The 17,261-nt window shown below is 41.6% G+C and overlaps 1 protein-coding gene across 1 annotated transcript in view; it reads right to left on the reverse strand.

Moving 5' to 3' along the window:
- Nucleotides 1–655: 655 nt before the first annotated feature.
- The window catches only part of PASD1 (PAS domain containing repressor 1), a 267,352-nt gene continuing 250,746 nt past the window's right edge, over nt 656–17,261 (reverse strand). The window contains exons 19-20 of the mRNA XM_069205967.1: nt 10,200–10,404; nt 656–1,884 (exon numbers count right to left, since the gene is read on the reverse strand). Coding sequence (XP_069062068.1) covers nt 1,729–1,884; nt 10,200–10,404 — 361 coding nt within the window. The 3' untranslated portion in view covers nt 656–1,728. The remainder of the gene's footprint in view (nt 1,885–10,199; nt 10,405–17,261) is intronic.

Here is a 17,261-nt window from a genome sequence, read left to right on the forward strand (position 1 = left end):
TTAATATCCCTGAATGGTTGCTGATACACCCAATTTTCTGGTCAATTGGAGATTGAACAATACACAAAATACTTACGCACCCTCAAATTGAACATGTGTAAATGATATTTCACTTTAGAGGAAGAGTATTCCAAATAAAATTACGCAAGTGTGCCCTGACATTTACGTGTAGCTACCAAATATTCGTTGCAGTGCATGTGGCCCTGGGCAAGGCTGTTTAGGGGTAACAATGCAGGGAGGTAGCAACTATTCAGCATTACTACTTTTAGTAAAACTCCTCAAAGTGTGAGTGGCTTTGTGCATTAGGTCATTGGGGACATCTGTTATGGATGTTGCAGAGAAAGTGGAAATTGTTGAATGAGCATACGTTGTAAAATTTCCAATGACTGAAATTCTCATAGATTAAATTTGAGGAATAAATACACATTTCTTTTAGTGAAAGACTCCAACAAATAGGATTGCCTCTCTGTACACTCAATATAGAATAAATATGTTTTCCCTCTATAAATATATAAACATACCAGTGCAGAATAAAGCTTTATAAAAAATAAAATGCAATCTTTATCGATTCAAAACTTTCAAATGTAGCGATCTTTTTCTTGGTGTTATCATATGTATCAATCAATAAATATTTTATTTCTTTCACCAAAATAATAAATTCTTTTAATCTGTTCAGCCAATGTGCAACTCTGTCTGGAGTAAGATTAAAAAGTGGGAGTTGTAGCTCTCTGCCTATATCCCAACACATATTTGGCTAGAGTTGTAAGATTGTAGAATGTGATTCTTCGTATAATCGAAGTAACACGTCACACATATCTTACTCTATTTGTTGTGATCTGGCATAGTGGCTGTGAAAATCAGAGGCAAATCCGGTGTTACTGTGCAAAAAAGTAGCAGCATTTTCGCAAAACAGTTGAAAAAATCATGGTGTTGGGCAGAGGTATAGTAGAAGAGAAAGCAAAATCTATTTGCCAATCAACAACTGAACATTAATTCAGTAATCTATGATTGATCCCAATTCTGCAGGCTATGTGATGGCCCCAAACTCTGCTCTCCAATTCACAGTGAATTTCTTGGATGCACGTCAAGTAGTTCATCAACGTTTTGAATGCCAGTTAATTGCCAGGTGTCAAATATTCCTGGTCACCTGCTTAATACCTTGCTGGTATTGGAATATAATGCTCTCACTACTAAAAACGTAAGCACTTTAGTATAAAGTGTATACTCTATACATGTATGGCTTGGATACCAACACTGGCTGACTGCCACCCCAAGCGCAGATACTTTTTTACTTGAGTGCATTTTTCTTAGCATCTCAACTGTCACTTTTTCCCCATGCAGCTTAAGTGATTGTGGGGATCCTTAGCAGGTGCCATTTTATACCTTGCTATAGTCGGCAGCCTGTTTTGTATCACCTTTATACAATTTCATTCTCTTTTAGCACAAGATCTCGCACGAGAAGCCATACATCTGGGCATCGTCCTGTGTTCCTCCTGCTTCGTTCTCTGGAGCTGCTGCTCCAGAGCTTTAAACTCTTGAACCTGCTACAATGTCTCATTGGTCTAGTACAAGCGCACAGCCCCTGATTTTCTAGTCAAAATTGTTGCTTCTTTTCCAGAGTTTATGCTCATGCTCCTTGTCATCATTCAGACCTAAAAGCAGGATTCTCCTCTGTCCATTGATCCCTTCAAATGATTACATATCCCTTTTTCATATCCCTTTTGGCTGTTATGGTAGCTGCATTTCAGGCAGATCGGACAAACTGCCTGTCTGACTCTGCTGTTGTGGATGTAGGAAATAGCCCAGAGTGTTTTGCTGCTGGATGTGAGAAGGCTGGAAAATGCGCTGGGCCGGAGATCCCTGTATTGACTCTGGGGCTTGCATCTGCAGAAGACAATGAAAATTGAATTGAAAAAAATCCAACCTTAATTTCTGGCACAAGTTGCTCTGGGTTCTTTCTTGGTTAGTATAGATTAAAGTCAGTTTTTCTGACAAGTCACTCTTCACGGAAAGCAAACAACTCTTTGCACATGTCAACAAGCCAGTCTAATTTCATAAATTGCGTCAGTACAAAATCAGCAGTTCTTAATCAAGGTAAAATAATTTGTGTATGTTTAAATCACATAAAATAACACATTAGATTTTCTATTTAGTTTCATCCAAGGCTCATGTTTAAAGTTTATTGTGAAATCAGTAGGCTTGAAAACTTGAATGAGTAGATTTCCACTAAATGTTAGCATTCAAATGAGTATTACTTCACATTGAAAAATGTTATGCCAGTAATCAATGATAACAGAGCGTACATTTTTGCTAGATGGCCCATTTTGGAGGGAATATTTCTTCTAATACCTCTCATGCCGAACATAACCTCTACTTACCAATAGTTATAAAAATACAACACTAAGGCACAGCTAAAATAAATTGTCAAGATTAAAATGTCAAGAAAGGCATCAGCATAGTTAAATATATGATATGTGACTTGATTTTAGGGTGTTTTTTTGCATTGCAGTAACCAAACCCCTCTTCAAGGACTTAGTATACATCAGAAAAGGATTTTTTGAGAAATGCTGACTTTTCAATTAGAAGCATAACATCTGACGCAATGATACACCTTATTGTGGGGGGAATAAAAATGGTATGATGAAATATCACTGATCATTGGCATCTTAATGAAGAATTGCCCGCTACACCGAACTTCGCAAATTTATCATTTGACATACACTTAGCTTTAAATAATTTTATGGCAAGACTGGAGGCTCCTATTATGTTTCTCTAATCTTGCATTTATTAAACAGCAGTAATGAAGAACATTGAAAAACTACAGTTCCCTTCAGAATTAGAAACAATAAGCCACTGGAAGACAAATAGTAGAATCATATAGAACCAATCAGGGTCCAGCACAGGGGCGGCTCCTCCATTAGGGCGGAGGAGTGTTGCCCCCCTGCCATTTACCCAAAAATTATGATAATCTGTGTTTATTATTGTTTTTTTGTAAAAGGGGCGGGGCCAAGGCTGCGACGAGCACTGAGGGGGAGTGCACACCACTCCCCCTCAGTGCACATGTATGTTTGGCTTCCGCCTCATGCCGGCCAAATACACATGCACAGTAGGCTCTCTCCAGCCCAGCAACACAGTTGCCAAGCTGGAGAGAGCATGCACAGGCTCCCAGTCTGCCTGGGAGCGCCCTGGCTGGGCACTCCCAGCTAATCCTGATGCAGCTCTGTGCCCGCAGCCAGCAGAGGAGCGGATGGAGCGGTGCAGCAGCGATGGAGGTATGTGTATTTTTTTTAAAATTAATTTAAATTGTATTCTCCTCCTTCCCCCCTCCACCCCCAATGCGCCACACTAATCCTTCTGCGCACCGCAAGCCGTGACTGGTCCAGCATCCCCTGTAATACCTATCTCGACTGCTAACGGTCTTCTTTCCTTGCTGTTCATAGTCAAGATAAGTATTCTCATAATATTCTTGTTGTGACCTTGTCATTATTTATTGTCAACTTTTTTATATATATTGAACATTATGTGCATTTATCCTCACAGTATATTGCCTTTTAGCATGTTTGTTGCCTGGTTGCGCTTTGCTGTTGACACGGGCACTCAAGTGTCTTTCTTCCCTTTCACCCGTCCACTGTCATGCCTGCCATTTACGTGTGGTGCATCACAGAGGACACTAAATTAAATTGATTTTCTGGGCAGCCCAATCATCTTGCAAGCCTCGTTCCACCTGAGGCCTCCCTTTCTGTTGCTGCATGTATGAACTCCGGTTGGCTCTTCCAAAGTTGGAGCTCTTGGACACACTTTGGGGTCGTGACCTTGCTTCCTGTCCCCTTCTTTGCCTCGGCCTTCTTTTGCCAGGGTGTCTCCTCCTCACGTGTGGAGATTTCTCCCTTCTGCTAGGTGACATTTATTTTAACCCTTACTTCCAGGCAATATCTTTTTACTAAAAACAAATATTTAAAAAGATGTGTATACTTATTTCTTGGCCTTTCATTCTTCGGTCCTGGAGATGGATAATTCCTCAAAGTTTGATGACAAGGATGACGATGAGGAAGATTTCATAAACAACCTCTCACGGTTCATACACTCCTCAGTTAAACAAGCTGTGGCCTCTTTGGATAATGTAAAAAAAATACTGAAAACTCCATCAATTCAGTGTCTAAAAACATTTTGGATTAATCTGCGGGGGAAAGCAGAAAGTGCAGAGCAATGGGGAACCCTCCATTGGCTACATCTGTCCAAACAACAGCTTTTAAAACAAATGTTGTGCTTATGAGTAGTGAGGTTTCATCACACAAGACCGAGGACTTAGCTCCTCCAAGACCTCCATCTAAGGAGGGAAGTACTATTTTTTCTAAGTACAAAGCCAAATAAAAAAATATTGAAAACAAAATTTTTTAAATTGCAATTTCACAGCTATAGGACAGTGATGATGATGACATGGGTGACCCTGACACAGATGATGATAAAGATATGGTGGGGGATTCAGACTCCTTCTTGGGCCCTCAAGAAAAGAAGAGAAAATTATTCTCTACTTCTATGGATCCCTATAATTCTAAAACAATTTTGAATACAGAGGGTCTCCCTATGTTTGACCCTAAGCGTATCTGACCACGTGGGGGACTATATTGCCTCCAGGCTCGGTTTGCCTCTAGATAAAAAGACCAGGGCTAAATTAAAGTCTGAATTTTCTAGACCTTCTTTACCTTCTCAGATTGCCTCTACCCCTGCAATAGATCCCAAAATACTTTTTTTTTCTCAATTTGGCAAAAATCCTCGTAAGGGAGTGGACAAGCCCTGGTCTAAGTGCCAGGATAAGATTTTGGATATCACAGGTCCTCTTGCCCGTATTCTTGATTTAGCCGAATCTGGGAGCCTGGACAATGCCTCCCAATGCCTCTCAAAGAACTGTCCATGTGGACCCAGAGAGCCTTCTGTTTATTGCAGAACATCAACTCTGCAATTATCCATGAACGTTGGAAAGGTCTACTTTTTAAATTGGATCCCAAGCTAGCAAACCTTGCAACCATGGATCCTGACATTAAGACGGAAGGTCTATTATTCAGAGATTCCTTTATCAACTACATTAAGTGACAGTGTTACTACTTTTGCCTCCCTGGATAAGGCCCAACAATCACTTGAAAAAGTATTTTCCCAACATGTTTTTGCCAGGGGTGGTAGAGGCAGGAGCCGCTTTGCTGGCTAAAAGTTCAGAAACCAAGGATTCAGAGGCTCAGGGAGTTCAACCCACAATTCTGCCCACAAAGATGAACAGTTTTCTGCGATTGAGGTAGAAAAAGCTACCAAAAACACAAACGAAACAACTAAGGCCCTCATTCTGACCTTGGCGGGCGGCGGAGGCCGCCCGCCAAAGTCCCGCCGTCAGGTTACCGTTCCGCGGTCGAAAGACCGCGGCGGTAATTCTGACTTTCCCGCTGGGCTGGCGGGCGGTCGCCTTCAGACCGCCCGCCAGCCCAGCGGGAAAGAGGCTTCCACGATGAAGCCGGCTCGGAATCGAGCCGGCGGAGTGGAAGCTGTGCGACGGGTGCAGTTGCACCCGTCGCGTATTTCACTGTCTGCGCAGCAGACAGTGAAATACATTTAGGGGCCCTCTTACGGGGGCCCCTGCAATGCCCATGCCAGTGGCATGGGCACTGCAGGGGCCCCCAGGGGCCCCGCGACCCCCCCTACCGCCATCCGGATCCCGGCGGTCGGACCGCCGGGATCTGGATGGCGGTAGGGGGGGTCGGAATCCCCTCGGCGGCGCAGCAAGCTGCGCCGCCTTGGAGGATTCAATGGGGCGGCGGTACACTGGCGGGAGCCCGCCAGTGGTGCCGGTCCAACCGCGGCTTTACCGCCGCGGTCGGAATCCCCATTGGAGCACCGCCGGCCTGTCGGCGGTGCTCCCGCGGTCCTCCGCAAAGACCGCCAGGGTCAGAATGACCGCCTAAGTCTTCCTTCTGACCTGCATTTTCTAGGAGGCCACAGTACAGGGTTTTTGTAAAGAACTTTACGCAGTTCCTTCTCAAAATGTATTTCCTCCGCCCCAAAAATTCCCATCCAAAATGTCCACCCTAGCATCACAAGAGATCATGTCCCTTTTGCACAAACACCCAGTTCAACTATCTTCCCCCAATCCTTCAGGTTTTTAAAGTTTGCTTTTCTTAGTCCAAAAGAAAATAAAAAAATTAAACCCGTCATAAATCTCAAAAGCTTCAATTTGTAGTTAATCATTTCAAGATGGGGACTATTCTCTGCCTCAGAGATGCTTTCCTACAAAACGATTGACTGGTGCATTGGAATATACAAATGCTTATCTCATCATTCTCATTCATCACGATTAAAGAATATTTATTCAATTCCAAAGCAAGGAAAAACATATAATTTCACTTCTCTTCCTTTCCGGCTTTACTCAGCACCATGGTGCTTCACAAAACTCATGAAGCCGGTTGTGGCCTATCTGAGGTCTCAAGGTTTTAGACTAATAATTTATCTGAACAATATTCACTTAATGTGCCAAAACATTCAGGCTATTCAGTCTCAAATTTGCTTTACTTGCTCTTTCCTCTCAGATCTTGGATTTCTTACCACCATAGAGAAGTCAATCCTAGTTCCGTCCACTAAGATGGAATTCCTGGGGCTCCATAATTGATTCTGTGAATGCAACCCTTCATTTACCCTTAGCCAAGGTGAAAGCTATCAAATCAGAGATTGCCCAAATGCTACAGAATTCCTCCATCTCTCTCAGATCTCTTGCGAGGATTGTTGGTCTACTTTCCTCATCAATTCAGGCCATCTTTCCAGGACCTCTTCACTATTGAGCTCTCCAAAGACTGAAAATGTGCCATCTGTGCAAGGCGCTCGCTTACTCCGACATTATCCATCTAGATCAGGCATCTCAGTTGGAACTCCAGTGGTGGATAGAACATTTAGATGCCTGGAATAGGAGAACAATACTCATGTTGACACCTGATCTTGTATCAGAATACCATGCAAGTCTGTCAGGTTGGGGCGCCCGGTGTGCTCAGATTTACACTGGTGGCACATGGTCTTGCGAGGAGTCAAAATTGCACATAAATTGTTTAGAAATGCTTGCGGGCTGCTTTGCAACCAAATGTCTAGCAAAAAATTAGGTACATTGCTCCATTCTTTTTTGTGTGGCCAGTATTACAGCGGACAGGTACATAAATCACCTCAGTGGTGCAAAATCCAAGCCCCTGGCGGAAATGGAAAAAAAGCTTTTGGGAATTTTGCCTTCTTCAGAATATCTGCCAGGCAATCTCAACTCAGTAGCCGACTGGCACTCTCGCTATCTTCATGATTTCAATGACTTGAAACTTCACCCTTGTGTTTTTAGAACATTTTTTCACAAATAGGGACCTTTTTAAAAGACCTCTTTGCATCCCATCTTAATTCCATTCTGGCAATCCTCAGTATGGTTTCCTCTCCTCCTAGAACTAGCAATTGACTATCCCATTCTAGCACCATCCTTTCCCAATCTTCACCTAGACCCACAGGGACTTCTGCACAATTTAATCCTAGACAGCACTCTTACTTTCTCCACTTGGAAGGTAGCAGGAGTTCCCAACCTTTTCCTGGCATTTCAGCAGAAGCTTCAGAATACATAAATAAATCCTGGCTTCCAGGCACTACCAAGGCTTACAAATCAACCTGGTCTATATGGACAACCTGGTGTGTGGGAAAATCTATCAATCCCTTTTAAGCGAATATAGCCTTTAAAAAAACCTTTCTTGCCTCTGAAGCTAGTGGAGGGAAAACATACCAACTGTAAATATTTATCAGCAGGCAATATCAATAAATAATTCGCACATCAATAGAAAACCCCTGAGAGAACATCCTCTCGTCTGTCACCTAGTAAAGGGAGTAACATTTTGCACTCCTCCAATTCCAAAATACAATCAATTATGGGATGTAATTGTTGTTTTACAGTTGTTTATTTCTTTGCCTGATAATGTTGAGTCTTCTCCGTAGATGCTGTCTGCCAAGTTAAGAATGCTGTTGTGCTTGATTTCAATCAAATGTTTATCTGATGTAAAAGCTCTGGATATTTCCTCTCACCATTTCAATCCCACAGATGTTATTTTCAACATAAGTAAACACACAAAAACAAATTTTACTTCTGTTTTCTACCCCTATTTACCTAACCAACCCGAACTGTGCTTCCGAAACTTCCTTAAAATGTATGAACAAAAGACCAACCATCTCAGAACGTCCTCAGACACCCAGCTCCTTTCCTCTTTCAGAAAACCTCACAAGCCAGTCTCTTCCCCTACTCTCGCCCGTTGGGTTATGTGGCTTGTGTCCCTTGCAGGAAAAGATACTAATGTTTTTGGTATTCTCTCTTCCCGGGGAGCCATAGTATCTAAGGCCTTCTGGGTGGGTTCCTGTTTGGAGGACATTTTGTGATCAACTGAATGGTCCAGTAATAATATTTTTCACACTTCTTTTGTGAACCAGTTCATACAGCATCTTCAGTTGTAATTAACATTCTTTGAAGAAGCATAAGAGCCTCCGTGTTGCCACAAAATGTAGATTTTCCTAGTAATTTCTGAAGGAAAGTCTTAATTTTATTACTGACATGGTATTATCCCACCTCAAACCTGTATTAACCATGTGACTTTCCTGTGCTAACAGTTACTGTTACGCCAATGTCTTCATCCTCAAAAGAAGATCCTGGATAGTCTACATTCAGTTTCCTCGTGTCATTCGGAAGCGAAGGTATCCGTTTTTCCCCATTCTTCCAATTCACCTTCACTTAAATTGGGATCCAGTTTTTTGGACTTTCTTCAAGAAATGTTTATGATTGCTCTAGCTATTTCCATTGTATTCTCTATTTTCCTTTTTTCTACACTTATTTGTAACTTCTTGCTCAAAAAAAGATGACTGTTCGCAGTCAAGATAGGTATTATAGGGAATGCTGGACCTTGATTGGTTGTATATGATACTACTATTTGCGTCAAATTGGCTTATTGTTTCTAAGCCTGATGGGAACTGTAGTCATTAAATGTTCTTGACTGCTGCTGTTCAATAATTGCAAGATGGGAGAAGCATAATGCTTGCCTCTGTGTCTTTAATAAAATTAAGATTTTCTTTCATAAATTATTTTAAAAAATCGAAATTTGTATTCACAATTACATGGGCTAACTTAACAAGGAAGTCTACATTTGTTGTATATGCCCCTAGGAGATTTTCACTGCCTTTAATACTTTGGATCTGTTCAAAACCAATCCGACTATTCTTTAATATTCAATGGTCTCAATAACCTTGATAAACCTTCTTGAGAAGTGGTGAAACACGTGTTGGTTGTTGCAATTGTATAACTGTACTGTGAGCTTGTATATTATGTAAATATATGTGTATATATATATATATGTATATATATATATATGTGTGTGTGTGTGTGTATTTGGACTTAATATCCGTATTTCCATATTTTAAGGATTCTAACTCATTAACTTTGGATCTGTATATGTAATTAATTCAAATGAGGATTGAATAATTCACACCATCTATTTATCTAAGAATATGTATAAGAACTGATATAAAATGTATATAGGAAAAAACGTTTTGGTGCTACTTATGTTTTCATTTAGGTCATTATATCTCAATCCATGCTGGATTAAGCAAACTGGTTCACGTAGAAATTACTTAGACACTCTTCAATTATGTTGGAGAGAATCTGCACCAACTCTGGTGAAAAACTACAGCTAATATTCAAGTAAGCGCAAGCTTTGTACTGCATTTACCACAATGCAAAGATGCGAACTGTGCTGTGATGTGAGGCAGTGTGCTCCTATCCCCTTTCTGTTTATGTCAGAGAGTATAATGGATGCTTTCTCATGGCATGCTCTCCTCCAGTAGCAGTACTTCTATGGACACAGCCATATAGACAGATATTTTAATTATTTTGAATTCATGCACATTTTATAGCCTTTCATTCTGGAATGAGAGATAGAAAAGCCACATGTTTACCAAGGAGCAATGAAAAGCGTGCATTTTTTTCTAAATCTTCTAAAACTAAATAGGGAGGAACATAAAGAGCAACATATAAATATTGGTAAGGAAGGTTTACACCACCCATTATTTGTCTTCTCCCTCTACACTGACTCCCAATCATCCACTGTTTTACAGAAGGTATACGATTTTATCAAATTACAATTTAGGCTCTTGAATACTCTTACCTGAACATATAAATGGTGCTGCTGAACCTGTTGTTGCTGCTGTTGTAAATGAACTGTGGGCAGCGCTTGATGGGTAGAGAAGCTGGCATGTGGGATCATCACGGTGGGCGTAAATGCAGGTGGCGGATGTGGGGCTATGACTGCGCTGCAAGTGATTGGCTGCATTGTTAGTGATGGGGGCAGCATCTGCGGGTCCTGAACAAACCTGTAAAGGTGATAGGGACTCGTTGTACACTGATTGTTCTTAAATAAACACAACGCTGAAAACACATTTGCACAACTTTGCTAGGTGTTCATCAATAGTCTAAGCATGATACACGTAGTTATCTAGCTAGCATCTTAATGGAATGATGCTGATTCACATCAGTATTAGCCATTCATGTACTCTGACATGCCTTTGAGAATTGGGGCCAAAACATCTAAAATGGGAATAAAATGGTAATATTCAGGTCACATTCATATACATCTATGACAAAGAGAAAGGACTGTATTCGTTTTGCAGTTTTACCAATAGGGATTTGATTCACAGAGGCATGTAAGTGTACGTAAATGAGTGCTCATGTAGTATTACTCACCATATTCATAAATGCTTTTAGAAGTTGGCCCCAGTTAATGTATTTTGCTGGCTCTGTGATGTATTTTTTTTTTATCTGGGTGAATTCATTTTAGTAGGACGTATAACATAAATTGGTAAAATATTTTTTTTTATTTTTTTAGTTAAACGTCTCGAAAATATGTGAATTTTAAACTAAAAATATCAATAGATAATTAAATGCAAATCTGAAGTAAATTATATAGTAGAGTAACTAGTACCCTTTGTTTTCAAGGTAGTGAATGTGTGCAGAGTAGCTGATATCCTTATTATACTGCACTTGTCTGGCAGTAGTTTCTAAAAATAAACAGTTAAAAGTATAAAATAAAACGAGATTCGAATTGGAAACTAAAATGTTGGTGTTAAATTGTGGTACTTTTTAGGGTCGAGCCTGCACTAGCATGCGCTTGTGCATGCCTAACGCTTGCGAGACGCTGTAGTAGTTAGAATAGGGCTCAGAGCCCCGTCCATGTCACGTCAGTGTCTTTCATTGGTTCGTGGGCTTGCCTTTTAAAATCTGCTTTCTTTCATTAGTGGAAGGCTTGCATATGTCATGCCTTTTCTGGTGGTTAGCCCTCCTTGAGCGCAGCGACCAAGTACTGAAAACATACGAGGCTTGCTGTTTTCGGTCCGGTTTGTGGACTACTTTTTCTCTTTTTCTGCAGCGCGTTCTCGCTGGGCTGAAGTCGAGCGCTTTGCATGACATTGACACTGTTACATAGTTAATTGCACTTTTGCCAGTTACGTAGATAATTGCACTTTCGCTGATAGGTTTCATTATGAGTGAACTGTAGCAGCATGATCACGCTCTTTTTTCCATTTAATGAGGCAAGAAAAGTCCGGTTGGGAGTTTACAACTGCTAATAGCTCTAACTCTGAGGAATGTGAGACCTGTTGCATTGCAAATGCTTGTTTTAACTGGTAATTGCAAGTTATTAGGTCTTAATGTATAGCAAGCTTGTGGATAGGTGTCTGCATCCACTGGAGATGTGTGGTGAAGCAAATTCTTGAAAATATTACACATTTGACAAAAATATCCCTCAATATACAGCAACATTAAAGGGTTTTTCTCTACAGTCATCATTATACTTGATGGAAGCACCAATGAACTAGATGGACAACAAATGGAGAGAATCAGAACACAGATGAAGGTGTCTAATGTACATTGGGCATGGTAGAAATGAATTAAAACTTATTGACAACTGTTAGAAATTGGGTCTCTAGTTGGCAGAGGTGTGCACCCTGTCCAAGTGGGGACCACAATCCTAGTCAGGGTAAGTCACAACACAACCCAAATTATCCTGTGCCCACCCTCTGGTAGCTTGGCATAGAGCAGTCAGGCTTAACTTAGAAGACGATGTGTAGAGTATTTGTGCAATATCCCATACAGTAACACAGTGAAAACACCACAAAAATACACCACACATGTTTAGAAAGACAGATATTTATCTAAATAAAATAAGATAAAAATGACATAAATCCAATATGTATAAGTCGAGATATCACTTTTTAAAGGTTTAAATGTGTCTCAATCCTTAAGAATGAGTGTTTGTATCCTAGTAGCACACATTACCTGGGATGTGTCAAACATAATGACGCAGGTGGTCCGCAGAAGAGGAGATGTGTTGAAAAATAAGGGGCTGCGTTGGATTTTCCTGCGAAGCACAGATGATGTGTTGTTTCTTTCCACGCTGCAAGGTGATGTTTCGAATTCCAGGGGCGCAGCATTGGTTCCTCACTGTGATGCGGGGATATTTTGAAGCCCGAGACGATGCGTTGAAAATCCTTGATGCTCTAGTAAAAAGGAGTGGGTGCTGCATCAATCTGGTAGACGCTGCAATGATTTTTCAGCCGCATGGCAGGCGGTGTGTAAGATTTCCAGTTGCAAGTCCGGCGCTGCGTCGTTCCGGTCAGCGATGCAGTGATTTTCCAGCTGTGATGAAGGCGCTGTGTCGAGTTTCCAATTCACAAGGATTTCCTGAAGGGGTGAATTCTTTGTTGGCCCTGAGACTTCAGAAACAGAGAGCTCAATCCAAGACCTTGGAGAGCACTTTTGGAGGAAGGCAGAATCCTTCCAGCAGAGTCGGGAGCAGCAGGGCAACAAGCAGGAAAGCAGTCCTTCAGCAAAGCAGTCCAGAAGAGTCTTTTGGGCAGCCAGGCAGTCTCTCTGAAAGAGTCCAGGTGTTGGTCCAGAAGTGTCTGATTTGGTGGGGTCAGAGACCTAGTTTATATGCCCAAAAATGCCTTTCAAGTGAGGGAAACTTCAAAGAGTGCTTTTGAAGTGCACAAGTTCCCCTTTCAGCCCAGTCGCCAGGATCAGTGTGGGGGTTTTCAGTCCTTTGTTTGAGGGCAGGACACTGGCCTTTGAAGTGTAAGAGAGAGCCCCTTCACCCTTCCTTTCCAGGGAGACCTATTCAGAATGCAGATGAATGCAGGTGTGACTGAGTGTCCTGTGTTTATGGTAGTCTGGGTGGAATGCACAAGGGGAGCTGTCAACCAGTACAGACCATATGTGATTTGGAGACAGGGCTGTAAGCCACAGATGACAGTAAGTGCAGAAGAAATGCCAACTTTCTAAAAGTGGCATTTCTCTAATAGTAATCCGACTTCACCAGTAAGCAGGATTTTCTATTACCATTCTGGCAATACTAAACATGACAGGGCTACTCCTTCCAGATCAGAATCTACCATTTCAAAGTGTATGAGGGCAGTTCTAATGCTAGTCTATGAGAGGAGCAGGCCTCACAGTAGTGGAAAACAAATTTGTGAGTTTTTCACTGCCAGGACATGTAAAACACAAAAGTACATGTCCTGCCTTTTACCTACATAGCACCCTGCCCTATTGGTTATCTAGAGCCTACCTTAGGGGTGACGTGTGCAAAGAGAAAATGGAGGTTAATGCTTGGCAAGTAGTTTTAAATGCCAAAAAGAAGTGGCAGTGAAACTGCACACACAGGCCTTGCAATGGCAGGCCTTAGACACGGTTAAGGGGCTACTTATGTGGGTGACACAATCAGTGCTGCAAGCCCACTAGTAGCATTTTATTTACAGCCCCAGGGCACATGTAGTGCACTTTACTAGGGACTTACAGGTAAATTAAATATGCCAATTGGGTAGGAACCAATGTTACCATTTTAGGGGAGAGAGCACATACTTTTTAGCACTGGTTAACGGTGGTAAAGTGCGCAGTGTCCTAAAACCGGCAAAAATAGGGTCAGAAAAATGGAGGGAGGCAGATAAACGGTTGGATGATGACCACCCTAAGGCTGTCAGGCCTAACAACTACCCCGTCTTCCAAGCCTAAAATATTTGGAGATATATCTCATCTAATACATAGCTACTCCATTTCTAAAATCTTTCGTCAACCATTTAGAAAGGAAAAAGATTGCTTAACCCTTCTCGGTTTAGTTTTACTCCAGATTGGCTTTCAGACACCTACGACCCAATAAAATGTTATTTTTCTTACCTTTCAGACATTAAAAAACATTTGAGACGTTCAAAAACTTAATTTCTCAAATTCATATCTAACCTTCAGCCTTAGCCACAAGGTGAAGTTCCTTTTGTCCCCTTTCCCTCTCTCACACAGTGCTTTGAAATGTCTTCTAATGGCTTTAGCACTTTGTAAAATCCACAAATGAATAAAGAAATACATAAATAAAAATTAGAAAATTCTCTTAGAATCATGCCAAATACTCAGTTACAAACAAAATGTTTTTGTTTTGTGTTTCCCATGACACTGTAATAGATGTGAACTTCACCCCATAATATTCAGCACAACGCTGCCACAGAATCAATATGTGATATGTTTATTTTATATTCTATTCAGTACATGTTTTGAAGCTTTCCTGACAGGTAATTAGTTACATTTATCATCCTTATCAACACATTTAATGCAGGGGATTCTTATATAAAATTCCACAACAATTCAGTAAAAGGGCATCTAAGGTGAACCAAAAGACAAGGAAAAACATGGTGTTTCTATGAAACATATGGCAGATAATTTCTGCTGACCAGCAGGTCTTGATGCAAGTAATATTTCTGTACAGCACAGGAAAGGTGTATAAGATTGGTATTCATTTGAACATAATATTCAAAAAGCAGAACAGGTGGGGAGAGACATAAGAGGACTGTTCTGTAAGTGCAACATCAGAAAGCAAAAAGGTATTTAGAAAAAACAGGTTAATATGAGAAACTGATTCATACAAATAGTTAGGAGACCTGAAAGAAACTTCCACCATAACTCAGAATTTTGGGCTACAACAGTAATGAAGCTGGGAGCAGAGTTGGTTTGCTGAACAAACTTCATTAGCAGAGCTAAGATGTGCCTTTAAATAAGAGTGTCATGAAAAGGAATCATAAGGTGACGTTTATATTGGAAGTAGTGAATTTAAAAGGCATATTCAGCAAAATGTGGCACAGGACATATTTTGGCAAAGTCCCAATAGTTTCTTGGATCTTTATGAAAGACTAAGGGCCTCATTACGAGGCAGGCGGTCCAAGGGCCACTGTAACTTTGGCGTTCTGACCGCCACATTACAACCCTGGCAGCCAGACCCGCCAGAAGACTGCTGATTACAACTCTCCTTACCGCCCGCCTTTTCATGGTGGTCACCATGTCTTTGAAAGGCTGCCGGTAAGGGTGTGCTGGGCGCCAGAGCCAGTAACGAGCAGTACAGGAGTTCTTCTGTGACCACAAGCACCGTTAGAATGCGCACGGTCTTATTTGCAGGCAGTGCACATCCTGAGGGTGCTGGAGGCCCCTCTGTGCGACGGCATTGGGCTTGGCTCCATGTAGAGCAGCTTCCAATGCTACCGCACAGTTTCCACTGGGCTGACCGGCGGGATCCTAATACGGAGGTTCCCACCGGTCAGCTCAGTGGAAACCTTGTAATGGGCCGGGTGGGGAGACCGCCAGCACTGCGGCGGTCTCCTCACACGAGTCTGGCAGTCAGCTTTTCCAACCGCCAGGCTGATAATCAGGAACAGAGACATCTAAACAGCAAACACTTCCCAATTAAAAAAAGCCGTACACCAGCAATTAAAATGTGACAGTTTCAGGAAGGTAAATAAATCAAAGTGCAAACACTAACTTTAGAATAAAAAGAACGACTGAATACCCCCTCACCAAAACCTAACAGGAAATCGAACAGGACAATGTAACCATCTGTGTAATGGTGTGGCCTTGATTAAAAGCCCATCATAGCAGTGGCAACACATGAAGTTCATTGAAATTCAATGGTTTAAGATGGCTCACCTAAAGCTCACCATATTTTACTGTACTTAAAAAAAAAAAAAATTGATGGCATGAGCTTTTCCAGATAGCTAAAGCTGTCTGTAGCCACACCTGTATAGGACCGGAAGATAAGATAAAGGGGACCAAACCAGTTCAAGCAAACATTCAAAGTAAGAAGACCCACTGGCAAAACACACAAAAATGTTCATCAATGAGGATCTGGGGACAAGGAAATCAGGATCATTGTGCTGCAGCTGATAAAGGAAATAACCGTGAAAGTGGGCATTCTGGTATCCATCTGATGGTATCATGGAATCTGTATAAAAGCTGAATCCGATGGAGGTATTTACCCAGCAATTGGCTTGATAGACAACATGCAAAGTGCCGTCATTAAAAGAAGTGACCATCTGGAACTTTATAAGACAGCGCTTTAAAGGAAGACTTAAAAAGGCAGAAGGTGAAGGCCTACACTTGTTCCATTTGAAGTGGTCTAATCCGTCCAATGGACATGCCCTGGATACCACCTTTAGAGAGTCAATTCATCAACAAAGAGTTCTCAGTGGTATCAAAGCCAAAAGAGAGAATCCTATGCTTGGGAGACATATGCATAGAAAATGTTGTAACTTCCGCATGCAATACCTAGGTTCAAGTCAAGAAGCCAGCAAGCAGAACCACTGTCTACATAGACATCTACACAGGCAGATAGTACTCAAAGTTAGCATAACGTCTGCAGCCTAATCCGTCCATTGATGTGTTTATGTGAGCTTTTACAGTTACAAGCAAGTGGAGTAATTAAGGACCAGCTATGCAAGTGAGATGAGCAACTACTGGCTACTAAAATGTGGCTCTACACTATTACCCCTTGCAACCACACATCCTGAGCCCCTCAAAGCCTTCAGAGTCACCTGGCCTTGTACTTGGGCATCCAGTTGTTCAATTTTCCATTTATTCCCCGAGAGGTTTAGCCCATTCTATAAAATAAAATAACATGTAGAATGCAGTGAGCAATAGTTATGCTGCAGAAGAGTAAGCCAGCTACACAGTCATGGAGGCAGAGCACAAAGTGGTGATATCACCATGGTTGTGTGGCCCAATTCCTCTGTTAACAACTGTTTATTATTTTTTGTTTTTTAAAAGAGTGTCCCAAAACCCATTCCTGCTATGGTGGTTCTGCCTATGGCGAGGAGTCAGAAGGAAAGTTTCACTCCTGAGGTGCCAATGGAGAATTCACCAGTGG

The sequence above is a fragment of the Pleurodeles waltl genome, chromosome 2_1 (genome assembly GCF_031143425.1).
Source record: "Pleurodeles waltl isolate 20211129_DDA chromosome 2_1, aPleWal1.hap1.20221129, whole genome shotgun sequence".
Lineage (NCBI taxonomy): Eukaryota > Metazoa > Chordata > Amphibia > Caudata > Salamandridae > Pleurodeles > Pleurodeles waltl.